The sequence below is a fragment of the Dipodomys merriami genome, unplaced genomic scaffold (genome assembly GCF_024711535.1).
Source record: "Dipodomys merriami isolate MVZ:Mamm:240054 unplaced genomic scaffold, mDipMer1.0.p SCAF_36, whole genome shotgun sequence".
NCBI lineage: Eukaryota > Metazoa > Chordata > Mammalia > Rodentia > Heteromyidae > Dipodomys > Dipodomys merriami.
Window position 1 is genome coordinate 11,676,796 of NW_027205159.1, and position 26,109 is coordinate 11,702,904.

Sequence of the window (26,109 nt, forward strand, 5' to 3'; positions counted from 1 at the left end):
CAGCTGCTCCTCCTGTTGCCTCCACCTGCTGACAGAGATGCTCACATATAGACAATATAGACTTGAAGAGTGTGAATTGTGTCAACAGTTGAGATTCATAAAACAATAACACCATTAATAGATATTCTAAGCAACAATTGGCTTTTTGTTATTGTTATTGTCACTCTTGGTGTTTGAGTTCTTTGTCTCAAGGTTAGCACTCCAACATATTGAGCCACAGTTCCATTTCTGGTATTCTGGTGGTTAATTGGAGCTAAGAGAGTCTCACCAAGTTTCCTGCCCAGACCAGCTTTGAACTAGGATCATGAGGTGTCAACTTCCAGAATAGCTAGTATTACATGTATGAGCTACCACCAGGAATTGTTTATAATACAAAGAATAGATTCAATGCTTCAGATTTTAGTCATTACTTTTCTGATATCGTATTAACATATTTTAGCAGTATCTATTAATAAGATTCTGGGATTCTCCATATATATTATGTATATCAATATACATAATATATATACATAATATATATTGATATACATAATATATATTATGTACATTGATCATGTCCTTCTACTTTTTCCTGTGCTCACCCTCCTGCCTCCTGACCTGGAGCCCTTTTCAGGCCCACATAGTTACTCATCTATTTTAATTGTTTTAAGTTTCTTTGAATGAGAAAGACTATACATAATGACCTTTCGTTTTGCCCGTTTTAACAGAATGTCCTCCAATTCCATTCATTTTGTTGTAGATTACAGGATTTCATGTTTCTTTATATAATATGTTCTGTATATATATATATATATAATATACATACATACATATGTATACATATACATATACACAGACATACATACATATATGGGCCAGTTCATCACTACTTTCTAATTGATTCTAGCACAATTGATCAATTTCAAATATTCTCTTGTGATAACAGTATCACAATAAATCTATATAGGCAGAAATTCCTTTATAAATATCACTTTTGTATGTTGGCATTATTTCCTTCAGATGTTTTCCCGGGAGTGAGGTAGCCAAATCATCTGGTATGTCTCTTTTTAGGTATTTTAGTAACTTCCTTACTGTCCTCCATACTGGATATGCTAACTTGCATTCCTACAAACTGAGTTTGCCTAGTGTTAAAAGGGAGTTTAAAGGGAGATGGGAATGATGTCTGGTGTCCCAATCTGCTCAACCTTCTCTATTGGTTCATATCATTCCACTTTTTTCTGTTCTGTTCTAATTTATCCACAGGCAACAAAGTAACAGTGTATTAAATCATGTAGTTAAACACTTACAAATCTGGACTTAAAGGAAGATCTGGGGAACCTAGATTGTGGAGATTTAGTAAGGAAAAACATGAGTCCCATATGTAATATGTCAGGAGTAATTTTTATACATTTTTAATTGTAAAAATACTGTTCAGAGGAGTTACAGTTACATGAGTAAGGTAATTAGTACATTTCCTATTGAGCATTGATGCCTCCTCCTTTATTTTCCCCCTACCATCCCTTCCTTCCCAACTACAACTAACCCTCCCCACCCCTTCCCTCCCCTTCCTACCCCTCAACCCACCCTCCCCCTGCGCCGAAGTTGTAAAGTTCATTTCCAACATAGTGTCTTGTACATCTCATTGTTACAATAGGTCAACCTGCTTCCCTATTTAAACATTTTGTTTTTCCCTTCCCCTCCCCAAATTAGAAAAATGTATATACAAGATGCAGTGCACCAAAATAAAATACAGTGAAAACAGGGCTTATACCGTGAGGAAGAATATACCAAAGAAACAAACAAAATCACATAGTACATTATACATACATTATAAACAATAGCAAGAAAGAAAAAAACATTTGTGTCTCTATCTTGGGATTCAATTCACTTAATATCATCTTATATGGTCATAAGTAAATAGCTTTTGACCTTTTCTGCTTTTCCTAAACTTATAGTAGTTATTGCAAATAAAAAGATTATTCTTTTCTTTAAAAGTCTATAAATGAAATACTCCTTTGGATTCACCATTATAATTTAGTCCTGGAATTATACTTGAGACTTCTGAAGGAAAACCACCAAGTGGGTTTGGGTTTCCCCATCATCTGAATTGAGATAAATAACTTTTGTTTGCAAAGAATATGTTTGCAATGTATTCTGTGGTCATGTATTTCTCCTGATGTTTCACAAAATGTGAATTTGTATGTGGGAAAATGTGCATTGCATCTATATCCAAGATCAGATTGGTGGTTTGGGATAACACAATGGATGAGTCCTCAAGAAATACAAATGTGATATAGTCCATACAGGAAAGGCTGCAGGCCAAGAGCCTTGTTCTCTGGTATCTGTAATGTTGCAGAGTTTTAATACTTCTGAGTTACAGGAATATCTCTCTTTGCTAGAGAGTCTCCTGAAACTGAAGCCACAGGTGTTGGGGATGCTTCTGCAGGCTTAATTAGCAGTGGCCTTGTTGGATATGTTTCTTGAAGCTTTGCAAGAATGTATTCCATAACACTTCATACGACTGTGTAATTTGAATTCCAGAATGTGCACTTTTCTGCCTGTTATTCATATTTACAACTATCAGCAAGAGTAGCCATTCCACACAGGAGCAAGGGAAGCCAGTTTATTCCAAGAACATCACCTAAACATTTTGTTGCTAATCAACATACTATCTAGCGGACTTGCCAGAAGTGGGCAGTTTTGCAGGCTTTCAAACCTGAAGTCAAACAAGAATAGAGGAGCAACTGAGCTCTTTCCCTGCAGCAGGGTTGGCCCCACTGTGGACCTGGGGAATGAACTACTGCTGTGATCTATCCTATGAACAGGATAGATCCAAAGAAGAAACACACAGAGTCTATGAAATTTAGGCTTGAATTTTTTAGTTTGAAACTTTTGTTGCCACATGGTAATGATGATGATAATAATTGATACTTTGTAAATTATGTTCATATTATGTTAAGTATTTGCATAAGAAGGTATCATTCTCCAAATCAGTTTATTAGTTCAATACATCGTGTCAGCCTCTCCATCATACTCCCCCATTCCTCCAAAGGAAATTTGATACTTGAATTGTCCACTCTGTCAGAATGACTGAAGGAGCACTATGTGAGTGGTCTAATTTCTGGGAGCAATGAAATATATTAAAGAGTGATACCACTTTTTCTGGGTTTCCAAGTTCTTTCTGTTTGACCAGACGCTCTGATTATTGTTGTGACATTATAAGGCTCCAATTGAAATAGAAGATAGGGACTTGAATGAAGACACTGCCTTTTTCATACGGTCCTTCGTGATTCATCAGGTGTGTCTTTTTGCCTTGGCTTACCCTCTCTTGACTCTCTGTCCTGTGATGGCACACTTGGTGTGATTCTCTGGCTTAGGACTGTTCACTGGAACTCTAAAACTGCTTTCTATGCGAGAGCTTGTTCAGATTCCAGCTTCTCCTCCGCCATCTTCCCGGAACCCCCTAGGTATATATTTTTCTTCATATGAGTACTTAGAATTGTATGAAGCTAGAAATTTAACCTACATGCAAATTAATAACATTTTCATGGATGCTAGATGATTTGTGATATTCTTGGGTCAGAGACAAAATGGACTTAATTTTTACAGCAATAGTGAAAGTGATGTGTGTGTGTGTCTACTTAGATATTTGAAGTAAATCTCCCAGCTCTCAGTGCTAGTGAGTGAGGTAAAGATAGCCAGGTGAAACCTATACAAACAATAGATTCTGAGTTTGAGCAACTGTGATCTATATAATGAGCAATAGGCATGCCTGAACTTTACTCTGGAGGATGACAATAGCTTAGAAATAGCTTGTAAAAATATCTTTGTAAATATACTATAGAATAAAGAGCAGCTAGTGTTCACTTGGGGATATGCTAATACTTGAGACTGCTGTGGATTTGTTCTTTGTCTTTTGTTTCTTGAAAGTTCCTAGCTACCTAGACCAATACATATTTCTCCTAATAAATACATACCTCTCCTTAAAAATGAGGCATGACAATTTGTTGAGATTATTCTTTTCCTGGCCCTAAGCCTTAAGATGACATAGGGACTTAAATCCAATCTAGAGTACAAATTCAACAAAAGAAATAGATGGAGTTCATATTTTATACATCTAGACACTTTTAGAGCCATTTTTTAATGCAGGTATGGAAGAAATTAAGGAAAAAATAGGACCACAAATATATTTTATGAAGGTATTCTATGTATTTTAACAGTAATAAAGGATTACATTTCTGTTTTTTAGTGTGTGAATATTTACAGAGTACAGAAAACCAAAGTTTATTCCAGAGTGTATCATGGAATACAATGTAGCAAATTTTCTATATATTGCTTGTATATTTATAGAATTCATCTCTCTGATTTCTCTACTATTTTGATAAACAGAGCACCTGTTTTACACTTTGAAATACATTTTTCTACCTACAGCATTCTAGACACTTTGCTGTATACTAAATATAGAAAAGATTCATGCACAACCCTCACCTTCAAGGAGCAGTTCTCAGTATCCCAAGTAGCTTGTGTTTATCCCCACCCCTTTCCTCCCAGCTGTCAATCTAGGTGAGTGATGACTGAATTCTATAAGACAGAAAAACTCAGATAATTCACAGACATGCAGTTAGTATCCAATGGAACCTTCTTCACTTGGATTATTTATTTATATATATATGTATATATACATATATATATTTTTTGGTTGATCGTGGGGCTTGAACTCTGGTCTTGGGCACTGTCACTGCACTCTTCAGCACAAGGTGAGAACTCTACCGCTTCAGTCACAGTGCTACTTATACTTTTCTAGTGGTTTATTGGAAATAAGAGTCTCATCGACTTTCTCCTGCCTGGGCTGGCTTTGAACCATGATCCTCAGATCTCAGCCTCCTCACTAACTAAGATTACAGGTGTTAGCCACCTGCACCCGGCTTGGATTATATTTTATCACTATTTTTGGAGAACTTCAGCTTCCTTATTTGGAAACTGAGCTGTCCAGCTCACAGTGAGTAGATGAATCTCATTATTTAGAATTTCATTTAACTTAACTAAAATTGGAAGAATTAATTTCTCAGACACTATTCACATTTGAGATTCAGTAGCCGCATGTAGCCAGTGGCTAGTCTGTTAGACAATACATATATAGAATATTTCCATTATCACAGATTTTTTGTTAGAACTGTTTTAGAGTTTTAACACCACGGTTAGACCTTTCTGCCATGCATATATGCATATACGTATTTTCCTACAACTTTCGGGTCATATATTTGTTTGATTATTCATTTGTTTATTGCCAAATTTGGAGCTTGAATTCAGGGCCTGAGCATTGTTCTCAGCTTTTTTTTTCTCATGGCTAGCCATAGCTCCACTTCTTGCATTTTGAAGGATAAATGGATTTTCCTGTGGGGGCAGGCTTTGAACCATGATCCTCAAATCTCACCCTTATGAGTAGGTAGGACTACAGGTGTGAGTGTGCTTTATAACTTGACTTTTCATTGCATTATATCATGCATATATTTCCTATCTAATAACATCCTAAGAAATTTCACTGTTCTAAGAACATCACTTATAATGATTACATGGGAGTCCAGTGCTTAGAAATACCATAGCTTATTGATCTGTGTCTATACTGAAAATCGTTGTTGTCTCCAAAATGTTAAATGAATCATCAAAGTTGTTTTGAGTTTTTCATTCTAGTATTTATTTTTTATAAATAGATAAGTATCTGCTAGTTTTTAGAAAGAACCAAATACAAAGTTTCTTCTTACATAATAATCCATCTTAACTTGGCTCATCTAAAAAAGTAAGTTACTCCTCCCTGTGAAGATATTCTTTTCCCAGCATGCAGTTCCAGATGTGTACAATTTTATACACCTTACCCACTATAATGCCTTTTTCTAAAATCCCTCTTGCTATCATCCAGTTTTTGTAAAACCTTTTCAAAGTTATTTCATTAATAGGAAGGCATAATTAACTAATACCAACTTAATGTAATCATTTCAATGGGTATTTGCATTTTAGCCTGGATCAAAACTTGATTCTAACAAGATTATACTTTAATGGAAGAATGAGAGCATCAATCAGGAGGTTGAGAGTACCCTTATGAACAATTTTATTATGCATTGCGTATTTTTGTTTTAAGATTTTAAGGCTAAAGATTACCAGCTCATATAACCCTGGTTCCAGTGCCCTGCATCTTGTACATACATTTTTTAATTTGGGGAGGGGCAGGGAAATAAAATTGCTGAAAAAAGGATTCCAGTTGACCCACTGTAACAATGGAATGTACAAGACACTAAGATGAAAACGAACTTCACAACTTTGGGAATAGGGGGAAGGAGGAGTTGGGGATGTAGGGAGGGAAGGGAATGTAGAGGCAAAACAAAGGAAGGGGGTAACAATGCTCAATAGGAAATGTACTCATTATCTTACGCATGTACCTGTAACAACTCTATACAGTATCTTTACAATAAATAATATTTTTTAAAAAAGTTTACCAGCTCATACTTCCACAATGAACTTGCTATACACCTTAAATACTTCATATGGCTCAAAATAGGAAATCAAAAAGAAAGCAACTTTCTATATATAGTCCATTGATGTAAAACCGAGATGCCAAATGCAGTGCCCAGCGCACAGAAACCCAGAGTACAGTCATTAACCTCTACAATGCTGAGTTGTCTTCTTTGGCTGGAAATCTCTTAATTTTATTATAGACATTATGCAGAAATGTCCTGAAACAGTATTCATGGAGAATAAACATTTCTACAAAATTAGAAATATTTTATCAAGTCAAAAAGAGGAAAACAAGAAAAGAAAAATTCTATTCCTGGTTATATAAAAATAGGATTGAACAATAGTCTACCAATAGTCTGAAGAAGAGAACAATTATTTAAGTGAGTTGTTATTATAAATTATAAATAGAGTGATATGCATGGTAAAATAAAACCTGATGATGAGCCATGAACTCTGCCTTGGGAGGTCAGGAAAATCCTTCTTGCACAGTGTCTTGATACATGGGAAGGGTGAAAAAAGTTTATGAAGTTTAGTAGTCTCCAAATAGTATGACCAAGGAATGCAAAGTATCAGGAATAGGGTAGCAGTAAATCAAATTGGAGAGATGGAAATGGCAATGTAGCTTAGTGTTGTTGCACTTGCTTAATATGCACAAGGCCCTGGGTTCAATCCCCAGCACTAAAAAGGAAAGAAGAAAGAGACAAAGAAAGATTTGAGAAGTGGGCCTAGCACCATCATAGAAGTTTTATTATCTAGCCCAGGATTTCATACTGTTAATTGCATATTATTTCTGCATGGGAGACTTAAAAGTACAGTTGCCCAAGTCTCAGCCATTTGTATTTGAGTGGGTACAGATGTATCAACTTCAGCTGATATGACTTGGGGGCAGCCAGGATTGAGATATCATGGTAGCGCAAATGAGTGTAGAACATGAAAAAAAAGTTCGTGAGCCTTTTATTTCTGCAAAAAAAATAAATGCACATGGTATGTCAGCCTAAGTATTGATACAGTTTAGTCTGCATTTAAATGTACAAATATACCAATTTTGCAAATTTGGGTAAATTACCTACCTCTCTTTAAGCCTTAGTTTCCCATTTTGGACTTGGGAGCCAATGAGACTATAGTGAGAGAGTGTTCATAAAGTGTTTTCTGGCTATGCATTTTAAAATGTATTATAACTACCTTATTTGACTTGTTTATATAGTGTAAATTTGCACCAGGTGCTAAAGAGCACAGCAGATGAGGATCAACTGTCCTGTCTTAGGTCTCTTGGATACTTGATGTCATTCCTTACATTCTAAAAATTTTTGAAGTCAGAGTTGGACAAGAAGGCAGTTTTAAAACTTTTCTCTATGGAGCCTTAACATTTTTCAATATAACAGGGAGTCTGGAAAAATGGAAAAATAAATTATAGAGAAAACACAACAGTGCTTTTCAGCTGGCTTACTGTTCATTCTTTTGACCTATGATGACAAATTACCAGACACTATATTGGTTTTAAACACTAAAATTATTTCTACATTCTGGAGCCTGGAAGTCCAAGATTGCAATGCCAGCATAGTCAGGATTTTTTTTTCTGAGTGATGCTCTGTATTCAAGATCAGGAGTGAAATCTATTTGGTTTTGTTTATTTAAATCCCACTTATGAAGTCTTGCCTCCATGACTTAATTACCATCCACATACACACAAAGGCCCACTTCTATAACATTACATTTGAGATAGGATTTCAACAAGTGAAACTGGATGAAGGGTGTAAATATATGCATTGTACTTATACATTCGTTGTTTCCTCCATAAGATTGTGGATCTAAGAACAGTAAGATCCAGTCATTGAATGATGTTGAATCTGACCTCTGGGCCACTCTATGATTTTGGAGTATTATATTGATCTGGCTTATTCAATTCTCTGCCTTCACTACAAGATTATGTGGAGAATACATAAGATAATTACACTAAGTGAGTAGTTATCTAGAGAATTATTTCATATTATTTACTTTTAATTTTTTTGGTAGGTACTTGGGTTTGAATTCAGAGCCTTGCATTTGCCAGGCAGGCACCTTACCTCTTGAATCATGCCACATCCAGCATGCTTTGGTTGTTTTTGAGATAGAGTCTTGCATTTGTTTATTCCTAGGCTACCTGGATAGTGAACTTCCTAGTTGGATGTCCAACACAGGTAGGATGACAGCCACACATTGGCACACCCAGCTTTTATTGATTGAGATGGAGGTCTCTTGTATGTTTTCCAGCTTGATCTTGAACTCCCACTATCCACACATCCACTTTCAGAGTAGCTAGAATTATAGGTATAAACCACCTCATTTGGTTTCTATTTTTTATGTTTATGAAAAGTCTGAAAGCTATGAGAAAATCCCCTAGAGTTTACTAACCAAATCCAGATTCTAGGTGATATACTCATGTTTATTTTGTTACAAACTGTGTTTTTCATTCTGTTTTATATAGAGAAATGGCACATCAAGAATAAAAATATTATTAATGTCATTTCAAACAGCTGTGACTATCTAATTTCTATGTGTGGATTTATGTTTCTGGAAAAACATCCTGAGTACATAGGCCAAAAATTTGATAGTCCTAACAAGCAAAAATTTGCTTCCAGTATGATCAGCAGATTGCAAATAGGGGTTCCATGCCTGTAGAGGAGACAGGTCACAGGGGAATTCCCTGCTTGTGACCCTAAAATAATTCTGCCCTGTTCAAAATAGCAGAATGGTAAAATTTGTCAAAATTATTATATGGGAACTTTCTTTTTTGGGGGGGGGTGTACGGTCGTAGGGCCTGAACTCTGGGCCTGGGTGCTGTCCCTCAGCTCTTCAGCTCAAGGCTAGCGCTCTACCACTTGAGCCACAGCTCCACTTCCAGCTTTTTTCTTTTTGTTTATGCGGTCCTGAGCAATAGAACCCAGGGCCTCATTCATGTAAGGCAAGCAATCTATCATTGAGCCACTTTCCCAGCCTTTGTATAGAATCTTGTATATACATTTTTCTAATTTGGTGAGGGGAAAGGGAATAACAAAATGCTGATACAAAGACACAGGATGACCCATTACAACGATGACACCCACAAGATTCTATATTGGAAATGAACTATACTACTTTGAGGCGGAGGTGAACCAGGTAGGGAAGGGAAGGAATAGTGGGAGAACAACAAAGAGGGAGTAACAATGCTTGTCAAGAAATGTACTCATTATCTTACTCATGTAAATGAAACCCTTTGGACAGCATCTTTCCAATGAAGTAAAATAAAAACTTAATTAACAAAAAATTAAAAAAATAGAATTCTGTTTTTAAAACATGTAATGTTAGAATAATACCACTAGAAGGAAGTGAAATCCCACAATATATATGAAAAGACCAATCTAGCTTAGTAAGCTATGGAAACCACAGAGTTAGTGTTTTATCATCAACAAAGAGTCTCCAGGCTTGGGTATTTGACTAGGACCAGAGACACTCAGAAGGAGCTGTCAGCAGGCTGAATTGTAGGGGAAAGGCTTCTGTTTTGGGAATTTACAGACTGGAAGCTTGGCTTTGCCTCCATTTCCTGCCTCATTTATCAGCAAAGGACATTTATCAAGGATTGATTCATGTTCCCTGAGATATGTGTCCTTGGAGAAGTCTGTAACAGTGAGTGAGGTGATGTGAGGTCCCTGAGACTGTAGCAAGTCCTGTAGTGCTAGTGTCTTGAGGAGATGTGGCACTGGATGGCTCTGTCTCTGTCTCTGTCACAGGCATCAAAGTCCTTGTGAGGACATTACAAGAAAGTGAACAGTCAGGAAGAGAGTCTAAAACAGATGACACTCTAGACATCCCGGCTTCCAGAACTTTGATTTTAAAACTATTCCATAAATTTGTCTACCAGAGCAAGATATCTGTGTGCTCCATGGCAGTGCAGGGAAACTAAGTCACCAAACCAGCTCTCCCTGAGCAGGATCAGCCTTAAGAATTGACATGTAGTTTGGACATGTAGTTGCAGACTTGCTTCTCTTCTTCCTGATGCTGCAACTATTGTGAGGAAGCAGGACTCAGGTTCCATTCTAAATGAGCTTGAATTCAAGAAAGTTTCCTAGCAGTTGAAGGTGTAAGCCAGCTTAGTTTTTGGATCAGAATCAGAAAAGCATCAACTAAATGGGATGCATTACTGATATTGTTTGTATATGTACATGTATTTTTTTCTTTTGTAAGGGGCCAAGAAGATCCTTTTTATCCTATTATTCTTTTCTCTAGATGCTCCTCAGCACAGACTTTATAATGCCTCTCCTGACTTGTAAATGACATATCTACATACTCTGGGGAGTCAGGGTTGTGCCATTACTTTGTTTTCACAAAGCAAAGAGAAGTCTATGTAGGTAAAATAAAGAACTATATGTATGTATATATTTGTGCATTTTGTTTATTTTTATTATAGTAGTTTTCATTGTAGAAATGTTTCATCTCCTTGTTTACACTTATATATTCTTATTTTTGAAGAAATAATTTCATAATTTCAGTTTTCTACATTTAGTATGATGTTGACAATAGTTTTGCCACCTATATCTTTTATTAGGCTGAGGTATTTTTTTCTATCCATAGTCACTTGAAAGATTTTTATCAATCGTTTTTCTCCAATCCATGGCTACATTTAAACTTATTATCTTTTTATATTTTCTGCTGCTTCTCTGCGTTCCACTTGCCAAGAACAATGACCATTACTGAGCCTCTACTACTGCACCACACCTAAGAAGAGCAGACCATCACTTGGTATGCAGTTGAGGGCAAATGGCCAGCAAGACTGATCAGTAACTTCACAATGTTCCAATCCTGAGAATGAAACCCTTCCATGCCTGGTTGTGTGTCATGGGACTGTGGTTCCTGAAGCTGTACTTTTTGTCCTGTTTTGAGAGGTAGTAATTCAAATCCCGATGTTCTACAAGGCTTATGTATCTACAAGAGGCCAGTGAAAGTGACTTATGCCTGAAAACCTACCTACACAGAAGGCTGAGATTTGCTGATCTCAGTGTAAAGCCAGCCCAGGAAAGGAAAGTGCAAGAGACACTTTCCTCCAGTTAACCAACAAAAGGGTAGAAATGGAGATGTGGCTCAGGTGGAAGAGTGCTGACATTGAGTAATAAAGCTCAGGGCCATAGATCAGACCCTGAGTCCAAGTCCAAAGACACACACATACACACACACACACACACACACACACACAAAGTATAAGAATGTACAAAAATTAAGTCATTTATTAGTCTTCTTATGGTGGCACATCCTTAGTTGGGCGGGGGGAATCAAAGGATAAGATTTCAGTATTTCTTTTGAGCTATATCAATTATAACTCATATACAGGATGAAGTTACAACCTATTGGGTAATTACCTGTGTTAGTCATCTCCCCTTCCATGTAACTGTCATTTAATTTCAGTTTGGAACTTTCTTCCAGTAATGGTATCTCAAAGAGTTTGTTCATTCTCTTTGCTTAAGCAAGCACCAAAAGAATAAAAGAAATAAGATATTTAGAAATAACATATTTACAAGATGATTTCTTTGTTGCTTTGTATGGCCCTTCTTCATGGTACAACTCCTGGTTTCACTCTATTTGATGTTGGTATAATTTGGGAGGGAAAGGGAAAAAACAAATTATTTAATTAGAGATACATGTGGACCCATTTAACAATGAGATCTACAAATCATTATGTAGAAAACAAACTACAATTTTGGGCAGGGGCGGAGGGAGGAGGGTGGGGTGGTAGGACGGGGCGGAGGAGGATGGGAAGGGATGGGAAGGGGAAACAAAGGAGGAGGCTACAATGCTTGATAAGAAATGTACTCATTATCTTGCCCATGTAATTGTAACCCCTCCGTACAGTATTTTCACAATAAAAAAAGAGAGAGAAAAAGAAATTGTTTAAATAGGGATTTTACAGGTGGACCCATTGCAATAATGAGATGTACAAAACATTATGCCGAAAAATGAAGTTTACAACTTTGGTGCTGGGGGTTTTGGGGGTAGGAGGACGGGGAAAGGGAGGGGGGAGATGGGAAGGAATGGGAAGGAAAACAATGGAGGAGGCAACAATGCTTGATAAGAAATGTATGGTATTTTCCCAATAATAAACATTAAAAATTATATATACCACATACATGTTATATATGTGCACATCAGAGGGAAACCAGGAGGAGCACAGAGAGACAGAGGCAAACAGGGGATGACATACAACAGTGGGACCAATCAGCTGCATGGGACATTGATCATAACAAACTAAGCAACACAATGGCAGCAATGTGAGGGAGGGAATGAGCAAGAAAGAGGGAATAGCTGACACTAAGCAAAAGGAAAGAAATGTATATATAACCCCATGTGGAAGAAATAACTGTATTGTCAAAGCCCATAGAATTCACAAACTTTATAAGCCACAATAAAGATAATTTGCCCCACGAAGGTTAGAATGGTTTTGTGATTATAAGTATCACTTACTTCTAACAATCCTGTGAAATTTGTGAAATTTATGTAATCACTTAATCACAATAAAAATTCCTATAATAAATTTTAATAGAAGAAACTTTTTGTGTAACCCATAAGAAAATGTCACAAATAGTGGCCAATAGCAACAGATATGTATGTTCTTCAGGCTCTAGATGGGGTAAGTGGAATATGAATTCCTCTGTACAACTCTGAATCAGCATTCAGTTACTTAGTAGATTCTGATGAACCTTAAAAGAAGACTTAATCTTGAGTTTTTGTTATACTGAGACATGAACACAGCTCTTGCTGGATCCTGCTATCAGGTGTGGAGTCCTGGCTGCAGCTGCCCACATGGAATGCAGGCAGGACAAGGAGGGTCTAATACAGAGTTAATAACTTTTCCAGGATCAGACTCTGTAGAAAGATTAAAAATAAGTGCTGTAATAATCTTACTACCAAACTGAATGTAACTGGTGTTCTTGTTCATACTGTCTTATAGAAGAGAGAGAGAAATATTCAGAATGCTGCTGTTAGTCTGAAGAGTTATGCTGAAGAAGTGTAATACCATACTTATTGATTGTGAAAATGACTGTGTAAAATTTAGTTTTCTCTGCCATTTTTCTCTTTCATTTAGAAATGTTATTAATTAAGGAGAATTTTTCTTCTGGGTTATTTTGTTTTGACATAAGTGATCATAAGGAACTTAATTTATTAGGCCCTCTATGAAGAACCTTATTTTTTATCACTTTTAGGGATTTAACTCAGGACCTGGGTGTTGATCCTGAGCTCTTTTGCCCAAGGAAAACACTCTACCACTTTCAGCCACAGCACCACTTCCAATTTCTGAATGATTAATTGGAGATAAGTGTCACAAGGGGAAATTTCAGCCTGGACTGGCTTTGAACCATGTCCTCAGAACTCATCCTCAAGAGTAGCTAGGATTACAGACATAAGCCACCAGAGTCTGTCTTATGAAGAACATCTACCAGTTGTTGATAACTTGCTAATCAAAAGTCAACTTTGTTTCAGTGATGCCAGATTAACTCGAGTAGGTATTTGATTTCCTTACCTAGATCAGACCACTGTAGTATTGGATAGAAGTCCTGAGAAACAATGGCAAAGGAAGTCTGTGTACAGTATCTTTCTCTAGAATAACTAGAAGAGGGCCAATCAAACTAACCCTGCACCAAGACTCCCCTGGACACACATTTCAATGGAATTGGGCCTCTAGTGTTTCAAGTTGCAGGGTCAAGTACACCACATCCTCCCTGCAGATCCAGGCATCAAGGGAGAGGGTTCCTTCTACCCATTGCTGGAGCCAGCCTGGTATTTGTGGGTCTTTCTCCAAACACAGAAGAAATTTAAGTCACTTTCTTCACCAGAGAGATGCCCTTGCCCTCTGCTTTGTTATTCTCACACTGCTGCACCCACCTGCTGTTTTGCATCGTGCTCTCCAAGGAGGACTGTCCAGCCCTAGTTTGACATAAAGGCTCATCTTGACCTTGACTTCACTGATGAAATCTCCTGGATTCCCAGCTAAAATGAGGCTCAGTTCTTGTGTTCTGGGTCTCTTAATGCTCTGGATCACTGGTAAGGGCAGAGGGAGATGAGGATGGAAAAGGGGGTTGAGGGTGAGCCCTCAGGGCCACTGCTTTTTGTTTGTATTCTGTTCTTGGGTTAGATGCACAGAACTTGTCCTCTAGAATGAAGCAGGTGAAGTTAATTATATGAGAGTGATGGACATTCTAGATGGAACCAGGTCCTGAGCTTTGGTGACAACTATGACAACTGTGCAGTGGGTAGTGTACATGAGATCTAGAACCTCATTTATGCTTTTAAATATTTGTATATGTTTTGAAATATTGAATGGTTTTAGGATAGAAGGGAAACCATGAAAAGGCTTGGGAATTAATATATAACCACAGAAAAAATTATATACCACATATAACCTTGTACTTTTCATTTATATTAATTTCAGGGTCCAATGGCGATATTATAATGACTCAGACTCCACTCTCCCTGGCTGTCATACTGGGAGAGACAGTCTCACTCTCCTGTAGGTCAAGTCAGAATCTCATAGATAGCGATGGAGATAGCCTTCTGTATTGGTTCCTTCAGAAGCCTGGCCAGTCTCCACAACAAGTGATCTATTGGGCTACCAACCGAGAATCTGGGGTTCCAGACAGATTCAGTGGCAGTGGGTCAGGCACAGATTTCACACTGCAAATCAGCAGGGTGGAGGCTGAAGATATTGGAGTTTATTACTGCATGCAAGGTATAGATACTCCTCCCACAGTGACACAGTCCTTAACAAAAACATCTCTGTAGGGCTTGGCCAAGCTGTCCTATTTCAAAGCTTGTCTGGAGAGCAGCAGAGCAAATTCTCTGAACTGAAGCAGTAGTCTGAGTTTGGAGGAGTTGACAGAAGATGTCATACCAGAGACCTTGTCCAAGTGGGATCTTGGATTACTTCAGCATCCAGGGACTCCCAGAAGCAGAATTTATAATGTTACTGCAGAAGTCAATTTATCACTTATTACCAAATGTGAAAGACAAAGACCAAATCATCTACCAGCAGCATGCCATTTCTATAGTTTGGAGAGAATTACAGAGTCAAATTCCATGCAGAATTACTCAAGAAGAAGTAGTAGCTAGCAATTGAAGAATGAGTCACAAAGCTAGGCTTAAAAGTGAGATGGATTTTTGAAATAGGAATGTTACTGAATATCACCAAATAAATAGAATATGTTGGTTAAATACAAAGAAAATTAATTATATGTCTCAGATATTAAAAGCTTTTTGCTTAATCAACTCATGATTCTGAAAGTCCCATTATTATCATTTTTAATTGTGAAAATACCATACATAGGGCTTACAATTACATGAGCAAGGTAATGAGTACATTTCTTATCGAGCATTGTTGCCTCCTCCTTTGTTTCCCCTTACCATCCCTGCCCTCCCATCTCCCCAACCCCACAACTGTTGTAAAGTTTATTTTTCCACATAACGTCTTGTACATCTCATTGTTGCAATTGGTCCACCCATATCCCTATTTAAACAATTTGTTTTTTCCTTCTCCCCAAATCATACCAACATCAAATACAGTGAAACAGAGGTCTCCTTGGCACAGGCTCATTTTTATTTAACAAAGCTATAAATTGAAGTGTGACACTGCATAACGCTATGTTCCATGTTTGTTTCCTCTGGTCCTCCTCTTATGGAGGCCTTTTCTCACCTGACTCTTAGAGGTTAGAAGATTATGTTCTTCCCTTCCAAAAATCTACCATTAACTGGCAAACAAGCCCCACAATGAGCAAAGGCTTCCCCTGAGACTTGAGTATGTATTGGATTTTCTCTCAGAATATGCACAGACCACTCAGACATCCAAAGTAGACCGCTGCTATTTCCCTCAGCACAAGCATCATCTTAGGAAAGGACCATCCTTACCAGTTTCTCTATTACATTTAAGTTCTCCTAATCTGTCTATCACTGATAGATCTAAAATATCTCAACTTCCCCTGGTGGTAAAACATGAAATAGCCTCTTAGCCACCACTGTTCTGGGAGAAGTTCTATACTTACTGAGTCCCAAACAGACAGAAAACATTTATAAAATTATCCACTGACTATATCAAGAGCTTTACTAGGGTAGCATTTGAATATTTCAAAGAACCACAAACCACACAGAAAGTTGGTTTTAGTGCCAGGGGCAGACAATACTATTGAACAAATGCTATTTCTGCCAATGCGCCCTCTCTGCTCCTGCCAACAGCACTCCATGAAGCAAGGCGATGTCAGGTGAGACAGGGCTTATCCATGTGTGTCCTTATTGACCTGAAACTCTTCATATTCCTTCCTGTGTCTCCCTGAGTGATTAGGATTATACATAGGCAGTGTCTGTGGTAGGAACTGTCCTTTCATCTCAAATAGCTTATATGTATATTTCACAGGATGACACTATCTATCAATGTTACACCTTACATCTTAAATAAGAATCCTACTTTTAAACAGAACTTTGAAGGCATTTTAGGAAAACGAATAAGCAAAACATTCTGCCCTCGTTTACATGGCAGCTAGCCTGTGAGACATCAGTGACACAGTGACCCTGAGATCCCTGTGTGCAGATCAGCTTCCTACTCGATGCACACAACAGATCTTTCGTTAAAATAAGTTTTTTTTATTGTGAAAATACTGTACAGAGGGTTTACAATCATATGAGCAAGGTAATGAGTACATTTCTTATCAAGCATTGTTGCCACCTCCTTTGTTTTTCCCCTACCATCCCTGCCCTTACATCTCCTCAACTACATTTCCCTCTCTCCTCCCTCACCCCACGCCTAAATTATAAAGTTCATTTTTTGACATGGTGTCATGTACATCTCATGGGTTAACCTGTATCCCAATTTGAACAATTTGTTTTTACCCTTTCGCTCCCCAAATAATACCAACATCAAATACAGTCAAAACAGGGGTTATACCATGGGGAGGGTCATACAAAGCTACAAGAAAATTACATGGTACCTGTTAAATAATTTAGAAACCATTGCAAGGAAGAAAAAAACACCTGAGTCCCTGTCGTGGGGTTCATTTCCCTGACCTTTTCTGCTTGTCTCTGATATATACTAGTTATTGCAAATAAGGGAACCCATGGAAATTATGTTTCTTTGGGCTGGCTTACTTAACTTAATTTATATTTTTCTGAGTCTTTCCATTTACTAACAAATGGGGCAATAACATTCTTTCTGGTGTAGGCATAAAATTCCATTTTGTATATATACCACATTTTCTTGATCCATTCAACTCCTGAGGGGCATCTGGGTTGGTTCTGTATCTTAGGTAGGGTAATTAATGCTGTATTAAAAACATGTGCTGGAAGATTTAGTATCGTCTACACAAGAGATCTTTATGTTTATGATTTCTACCTGAGACCCAGGGCATAAATTCTTACTAAACAAATTGTTTTTTAAAATTAAATTTAATTTTTTTATTGTGAAAATACTGTACAGAGGGGTTACAATAACATGGGCAAGATAATGAGTACATTTCTTATCAAGCATTTTAGCCTCCTCCTTTGCTTCCCCTTCCCATCCCTCCCCACATCCCCCCACCCTTATTACACAAATTGTGAAGTGGTTGATCTCCACTCTCATATCCACTCTTCTTTCCTCCTGAAACATAGCCATTCCTAAAATGTCTTGGTCTCAAACCCAGGTGTGGGGATGTTGTGTGCACCAGGAGTGGATGTTTATCAAAAGACAGGTCCACCTTCAAAGTTCCTCTAATTAAATGCAGGTAAATAGAAGTTTTTTTTTACAGTTTCATCATAGCTTCCTTTGGCTTCAGAAGTATCATATTTCAGGCCTCAGATACATCATAACTGAGGTCGAAGTTCGTGAATCTCTCAAATCCAGATCCACATGCAGTTCATTTAGTGAAGGATGATGAAGAGAACTCTGACTTTGGCAGGGACTTTCCCTGTGTGTGAGCTTCTGACATTGAGGAGCAGTGTTATTTTGTGTACCTGCAGCAGCTGCTTGGACTCACAATGATGAGAGGTTGATTCACTGTCATGGCAATGCCCTGCTAGTGGCTCCCCAGATGTGTCATCTTGCACTAGGTTGTACAGTGTCTCCACATGCTGGTCCTGATGTGGGAGCCTTCCTCACTGTGCTCTGCCTTCACTGTCTGTGGCAGTTTTTCCTTGCTTCCCATGCTAAGGATGTCTTCTCCATTCCTTGTGGCTTCTTTGCCTTGCTTACCCGTAACTGTGTTTCATTTCATCTAATCTGAACCTGCTGTGACCACAAGTTCCAGCCTAGTTACTAAAAAATGTTATTCTGAATTGGAAGAGACGATAGCATAAGAACATGAAGGTTTATGAAGCAGAAGAGACTGAAGTAGATGTGAGTTCTTGCTTTAGGGAATATCTTATCTTTAAGGGGGGTCTTTGTGGGATATTGATAGGAGACAGGAATGTTACTTGAGAGATTTGGAGACTGCTAGATCAGAAATTTATGAAGATCACCAGGCTACACATTTAGCCATGTCTTGTAAATCTTTCCAACCCTGCTGACTTTCCTATGCCCTGAGCACAGCCCACTGCCCTGAGAACTTCTTCAGAGGCTGCTCACACCCTATGCAGGAGAAGGTTCCACTCAACAAACAGCCTGGACATGAAGGCCCCTGCTCAGCTCCTGGGGCTCCTGATGCTCTGGCTCCCAGGTAAGGAAGAATAATGTGGAGATTACTCTTCTCATATTAACAGAGCAGCTTGTGGCTTCATGGAAGTACTTGGATAATATCATTGATTCAATGACTAATTGTTTTAATGTTTCCAATGTCAGGTGCTCGTTGTGATGTCCAGTTGACCCAGTCGCCATCCCTGTCTACATCTCTGGGAGAGAGAAGCACCATCACTTGCAAAGCCAGTCAGGTCATTAGCAATTATTTACATTCTTACCAGCAGAGAGCAAGGAAAGCTCCAAAGCTCCTGATCTATTTTGCACCTACTTGGCAATCTGGGGTCCCATGGAGGTTCAATGGAAGTGGATCTGGCACAGAGTTCACTCTCAGCATCAGCAGCCTGCAGCCTGAAGATTTTGCCACTTACTACTGTCAGCAGGGTAGTTAGTTACCTACCCCTGTGACACCAGTCATAACAAAAACCTCCCAGGGAAGCACAAGTGAGAGCCTGGGCTGCCCCAGATGCTTACCCTGGTGCTTCCAACTGCTGACAGAACATCTCAGATGCAGCCCCCATTTTTAAGGTCACTGGAAAGCATTGGGAGATAGGTTCTGGAGTCAATTGCATACCTTAACTGTCTGTCCTCCTGCTCATCCCAAGCAGCACACACCTGACACTGCCTCTTCTGTGACTTACAAAGAACACTGCTCTGTACTCATGTATGGTCCAGTCTGTCCTACAATTCTGCAGTCAGTCAATAACGAAGCCATTCTAGATATGTCAGGACAGGTTTCTAAAGGCAAGGAAAAATACCTTGTGAAAAGCATTTTGAAAAGTACTTTTTTTAAAAGAAAAATAGTCGTTAAAATTTTTTAATTCAATTTTGGATTTCCATGGAATAATTTTATTTGAAGTACAATATGATGTTTGGGGATGCTAAATAATGTAATAAACAAATGAGTTGAGTACCTTCAACATTTATCAACTTCCTGTCAGGGAATTTTATTGCCAGCAAATGTATTTTTTAAAATAATTTCAACTCTCATGTCAAAATAAACAACATTTTAATCTAGTTCTCAGAAAATTTGATTTGATACTGAGTATCATATAATTGTTCTAAACTTTCGAAAGTAGAGTGGAAAAATAAGTTTTTAAATAACTTCAGGAAATATCAAGAAAAAATTAGCTAATACTTTGTATCAGGTTATGGAAGGTTTGAACATGTTTTTTTTTTTTTTCTGGTGCTTGATCTTAGAAGTGTTATTCAGAGAGCAGATAACAAAAGCACCCTTGGCTTCTGGCCTAGTTCACATAAATCCAAACTGAAGCATGGAAATAAATATATGTGAATAAATAAAATACATTTAAGACACTTGTGGAGTCATGCACTAGGTACAGTTACATAGTGACCCATATTATATCTATATTTATCAGAGTAATCAGAAGTGACTTCCATATATCCTACAGACATACTGAGAGTCATAAGTTCACATTTAGTAATTAACATGCATTCTTCCACATGGAAATGTATATGGAAGGGAGGAGCTGGATTGGGAGGGATGGTTCAGAATGATGAAAGGCTGATAGGTAAAGAAGAATTGCATTTATAACCTCATATGTTTAATGGAAATCATTTTATACAACTCCTTATAGATATTAAAATAGAATTTAGGACATGAGAGGTATATGTATCAAGTTTTCACTTGTCCACACTCTCACCTCTGTCCAAGTTCCTTGCATATTGTGGATCGATAGGATTGAGTCCCTTCCACCTTCCAATCTTATATGTGATTAGAAGATGTCCCATCTCATTCAGAATATAAACAGGACAGCAGAGAGGGAGTGCAGTGCTGGGAAATGTATTTCCTGAGAGAGTGTGGTGATGGGAGCCCATAGTTGATGACCCAGTTAAGTCACCGCCCAACTCTCAGAATATATCCACGAGGGCATTGCCCAATACCAGATACACACATGACTCTTCCTATTAGCAACTTGTAACTATAGCAAGACTTTCAGGAAGTCTCAGTTCATGGAAAATGAGATATTTTCATGAAATATGTAAGTGACCATTCTCAAATAGAAATATTTCTTGACAAAAAGGAAGCAAACACAACTAAACATGTATGTACTAGTATTTTCTTTCCTACTCAGAAGGTGTCCAGAATTCAGGATCATCATTAGCATCTCCGAGAGTATGTTACCAATACAATATTACAAATCCACTTACATCTACTGAATGTGAATCTGCATTTCAGCAAGTTAACAAGTAATCTCGGTAAGGATTAAGAAGTTGTACTTAGAAGAAGAAAAGTATCACATTTAGAGAGATGGCTTTTTACTCCTCAATTAGCCTATTATGAGCACTTCTATTTAAACCAAATTTCTCTCTCTCTCTCTCTATCTCTCTCTCTCACACACACACACGTGTGTGTATACATACAAACATGACACACCATTCTCAGTCCTTTTCTTTAACAAAGTAGCTGACCTAAACTCTGAATAAAGAAGAGTTTGTTTAAGTCATAGTTTTAAATGCAGAATGTCCCTGGTGCTGTATCTTCATCTGTCTTTACTCTGAAGACTCTCTTGCATGTGGTACAATATGTTGTGTTAATAAAGAGAGAACCAGTTGTAATTTGAGCTGGCCAAGCCTGTGGTTTTCTTCATTTGATAGCAGGTGACTATTATGAGAACTGCCTCACTGCATGAGAGTATCTTTAAACCTCTGATGAGCAGTGGGTATAATCTCCAATCCCATAATATAATCACTTCCCACAAGTCACCTCTTCCATTGGCCTGGTTCATCCATTGGGGCAGCAGTACAAACATCCTGCATGTGCTCTTCCTTCCCTCAGGTGAAGTAGAGACTAAAATCTCTGAGACAAATAAACAGAGACTGGTTAAATTAGATTGGGACTGGAGATATTTGTAATTTTATGTTAATTTAAGATAATCAAAATTATATATATATATATATATATATATATATATCATTTCAAGTAGTTACACAAAATGTTCTCACCTCAGTATGTCAATTGATAAGTACACCATATTTTGATCCTTTTACCCTTCCTGTACTCTCCAGAGGAAACTTTAAGAAATCCTTTGATTAATTTGCTGTACAAATACATTGTGGAAGAATGACAAGATATATAGTGAATTTAAAAAACTGTTACACTGAATTCATACTTTCAAGTGTAATAATTTTTCTCATTATTTTAAAAGACCATTAGGGTACTTACAACCTGCAAGAGAAAATTTTATCATCCTTGTCAATTCTATACCCTCTATCTTAATATGAAAATGCTGGCAAACAGAGATGCAAGCATCCCTAAGAGATAACCTGGTAACTATGGTATGCCTCTTCATCTAGCTCAACTCTGTGCTTTTATTGGTGAACTGATTTGAGAATCAGTGCTGTTGATGCTTGACACTGTGTCTTTCTCTAGACTAGATGAGGGAGGAATGGAGGACCCATGCACAATGTCCATTCCTTTCCTAGAGTCTCTCCTGGACATAAAGCTGCATATCATTGGGCCTCTGATGCTGTTTTATGGTGGTGAGGTGATGTGCATCCTGTTTTTCCCTCAATTCCAGATATTATCAGTGGAGTCTTTCTTTCCATGCTACAGACATCATGGATTTTATTGGTTGCCACCAAGTATAGAACAGATCTGCTGCTCCTTTGCTCAGAAGAGCAGGCCTTACTTCCCTGTGACTCTTCTCACACTGTTGCCCCAACCTGGCTATTTGCATATTGCTCCCTAAGGAGGACCTTCCTTTCTAAGTCTGAGATAAAGGCTCAGATCAGAACTTGCCTTGACCTGTCAAAACTCCTCATTTCAGTCCTAAAAATGAAGTCCTTGTCTCAGCTCCTGTAGATGTTAAGGCTCTGGATCCCTGATAACAGCAATGGGGGATGAGAAATGAGAGTGGGGTGGCAGGGTGAGATCTGAGATTCCAGTTGTGCCCTATCCATGTGTTAGATGTGCAGGTCTTGTTAATCATGATGGAGTAAGTGAGATTTAGGTCTGCAGAAGGAGTGAAAACCTGTGTTTGGTGAGAATAATGTATTATGCCTAGAGCCCTATTTATGCTTAAAATTATCTCTATTTTTTCACTTTAATGAGCATGGAAGTTAGGGAGATGCCTTTTCCTTCTTAATTAAATCATTTAAGAGCATTTCTACTCAAATACCCCATTTCTCTCTCTCCCCCTCACACATAATCTGTAGTAGTTCATTCGTAAAACAAGTTTCTTTTCATAAGCTCTGAATAAAGAGTTTTGTTTAACTCACAATTTTAGATGCAAAATGTTTTTATATTATAAGCCAAACCATGTAATATTAATAATAGGTAATACATCAAAATAAAAATAAAAAGCCTGTCTCTGTACGTTTGTGTATAACCTTGCACTTCTATCTTATTCTAATTTCAGGATCAAGTGGAGATGTTGTGATGACCCAGACTCCACTCCCCCTGCCTGTCACCCTAGGAGAGCCAGCCTCCATCTCTTGCAGGTCTATTCAGAACTTTCTATATAGAAATGGAAACACATATTCGAAATGGTTCCTGCAGAAGCAAGGGCAGTCTCCACAACTCCTGATCTATGAGATTTCCAACTGAGAATCTTGGATCTCAGAAAGATTCAGTGGCAGTGGGTCAGGCACACATTGCACATTGAAATGTAGCAGTGTGGAAACTGAGGATGATGGGGTGTATTACTGCTTTCAAGCTACACATAATTCTCCCACAGTAATACATCCCTGAACTAGAACCTCTCCTCTGGCTGGGTGAGCAGCCCTCATGTGTTGCTGGTCTGGGAACCAGCAGAGAAGATTGTCTGAATGAGCTGAGGAGAAAGATATTGTGATCAATGTGACTGGGTGAACAGGAAGAGCATATGATAATTGGATGACTTGCAAACTACAAAGAGCAGGAGAAAATCATGAAAGGATAAAGACCAGGAGACTTTAGGTAAACAATGAGGTATCTATTGAAAAAAATATGTGTCTCTTAAGTAGTACTATAGAAAATGAGAGATATAAGCATCAAGTATCTTCTATGATTTTATTCCCTTCATAAGGAAACTTATAAAACTTCCATCATGCACATGGTTTTGGCCCATACATACAGTCTATGTTATGTTTTCTGTTCAGAAGCTGGAAGCCCAGTTGTACTTTGTCTAGCATCTTCTCTCTTTGTCCCCAAACTCTGCATAAATATCAAGGCCTTCACAGAGTTCTCTCACTGGTTCCTCATTGAATCAAGCTTGGGCTGATACAGTACTGGACTCTGCACACTGGTCTCTGGCCTTGTGTGTTCTGGGGATCTGGCTTTACTTGAGAGAGTAGAGTATAATGAAGTCATGTAATAGTGTTCAGAGGTGACAGAAGTCTGATACTGAGCCCTTGTATCTGTCTTGTATTCTGTCTTGTATCTGTGTTTAGATTCTATTGACAGTTTTATGGGTCTGAAGTGTTGTATATCTTTTAGTGTCTCTAAGACAGAAAATCTCCATTACTTGATGGACAGAAACAATTTTGGAAGTGTCTGAATTTTTCTCACATGCTATGTCAACCTGGATGCAATACATCCTCCAGCTGGGTTCAGAGCTGTGGGATAGACCATTGATTTTCAAGTACCAGCATGGTTGTTCTAGTAATAATGCTTGTGATCATGATCCCGAACTGGGCTGTCAGCCCATCAATGTAACTGTAAGAGGATCAGACACATGCATCCATGGGACCAGGCAGAGGCAGGCAAGCACAGGAGAAAGAATATTATAAGGTGTATTAGAGAAGCCGTATTTCCCCCAAGTGGTAGCACATGGCCTCCATCACCATCCAGATAGCAAGAGGGTGTGAGGGATAGGAAGTGAGGTAAATGGGAGTTCAGGTGGGTCTGGGCAGAGAGAGGGAGGAGACAAAGTATGGAGAGAACTCTAGGATGGGAGGGGGGCCCAGTTCTGGGTGGAGCTAAGGAACAAAGGTGAGCATAACACTAACAGTAACTAAACAGAAGTATATTAAAACTTAATTTTTAGTCCTTTAGGGACCATAGGTACATTCCCAATTTTGATGAGGGAGGTGCTGAGTAAATTTGGTTTCCTTTTCAATTGAGATACATTTCTTTCCTTTGTAAAAAAAAAAAAAACAAAAAAAAAAAAAACAAAAAACAAAAAACAAAAAACAAAAACGCTCTGCAGTATCTCTGTGAGAAAAAGAAGTGAGATTGCAATATGGTGTCAGAATGCAAATGTGGATTGGGGGAGAAACAGCCCCTGTGTCCACAAAATCCTCATGTGACCAACATGGGAATATAGTCAACACAAGCATTGCTGCAAGCCACGAGGCCAGGCCTCTGGTTCCTGTAGGCAAGGCAGGGCTGTGAGCCTCCTGTGCCTAGAGTGACAGGAGTAGCTGTCTTCTTTGTAGTTCATAGCCTGAAAGTTGAGCCACAGATATGAGGGACTCTCCAGAAGCTCTATCAGAGGTGGCATTACTGAGACTGCTAGGAGTTTGTTGCTTGAGGATTCTCAATAGTTTGTAATTCAGTATTCCAGAATGTAACATTTTCTGATTCCCAGTAGTTTGTAATTCAGTATTCCAGAATGTAACATTTTCTGCTTCTTAGACTTAATATTTGAAACCAAAATAATAACTTGTTCACCAGATAGTATCAATAAAGTTTCTTTGTTGTTGCTAATTATCATATTTTGACACTAGATTTGTTAGAGGAGGCCAATATGAACAACCTTCCAGGCCTTCACACTGAAATCAAACAAGAACAGGGGAGACACTAATTCCTCCACTTGCACAGTCACATGGTACAAATGGAGGAAAAAGGACAATTTTCCTTCTGTGAATCAGTTTTTTGTTCTTCAGTGAAATTCATGTTTTCTACTTATTCATGTTGTTCAGTGTTGTGTTGAAAACTAGCAGAGACCTGGTTTCTCTGCGTGTAGTTTTGTCCTCTGTGT

At 38.2% G+C, this 26,109-nt stretch overlaps 2 gene segments (V, D, J or C); both read left to right on the plus strand.

The window, feature by feature from the left end:
* Window positions 1-9,561: 9,561 nt before the first annotated feature.
* LOC138804254 (immunoglobulin kappa variable 2-29-like) lies at window positions 9,562-15,273 on the plus strand. The segment is given in 3 exon segments: window positions 9,562-9,624; window positions 10,732-10,771; window positions 14,924-15,273. Coding segments are annotated over 3 exon segments (453 nt in total).
* A 2,925-nt stretch (window positions 15,274-18,198) lies between these two features.
* On the plus strand, window positions 18,199-23,753 carry LOC138804255 (immunoglobulin kappa variable 1-9-like). The segment is given in 4 exon segments: window positions 18,199-18,236; window positions 19,040-19,166; window positions 19,289-19,567; window positions 23,566-23,753. Coding segments are annotated over 4 exon segments (600 nt in total).
* The last annotated feature ends 2,356 nt before the right edge of the window (window positions 23,754-26,109 follow it).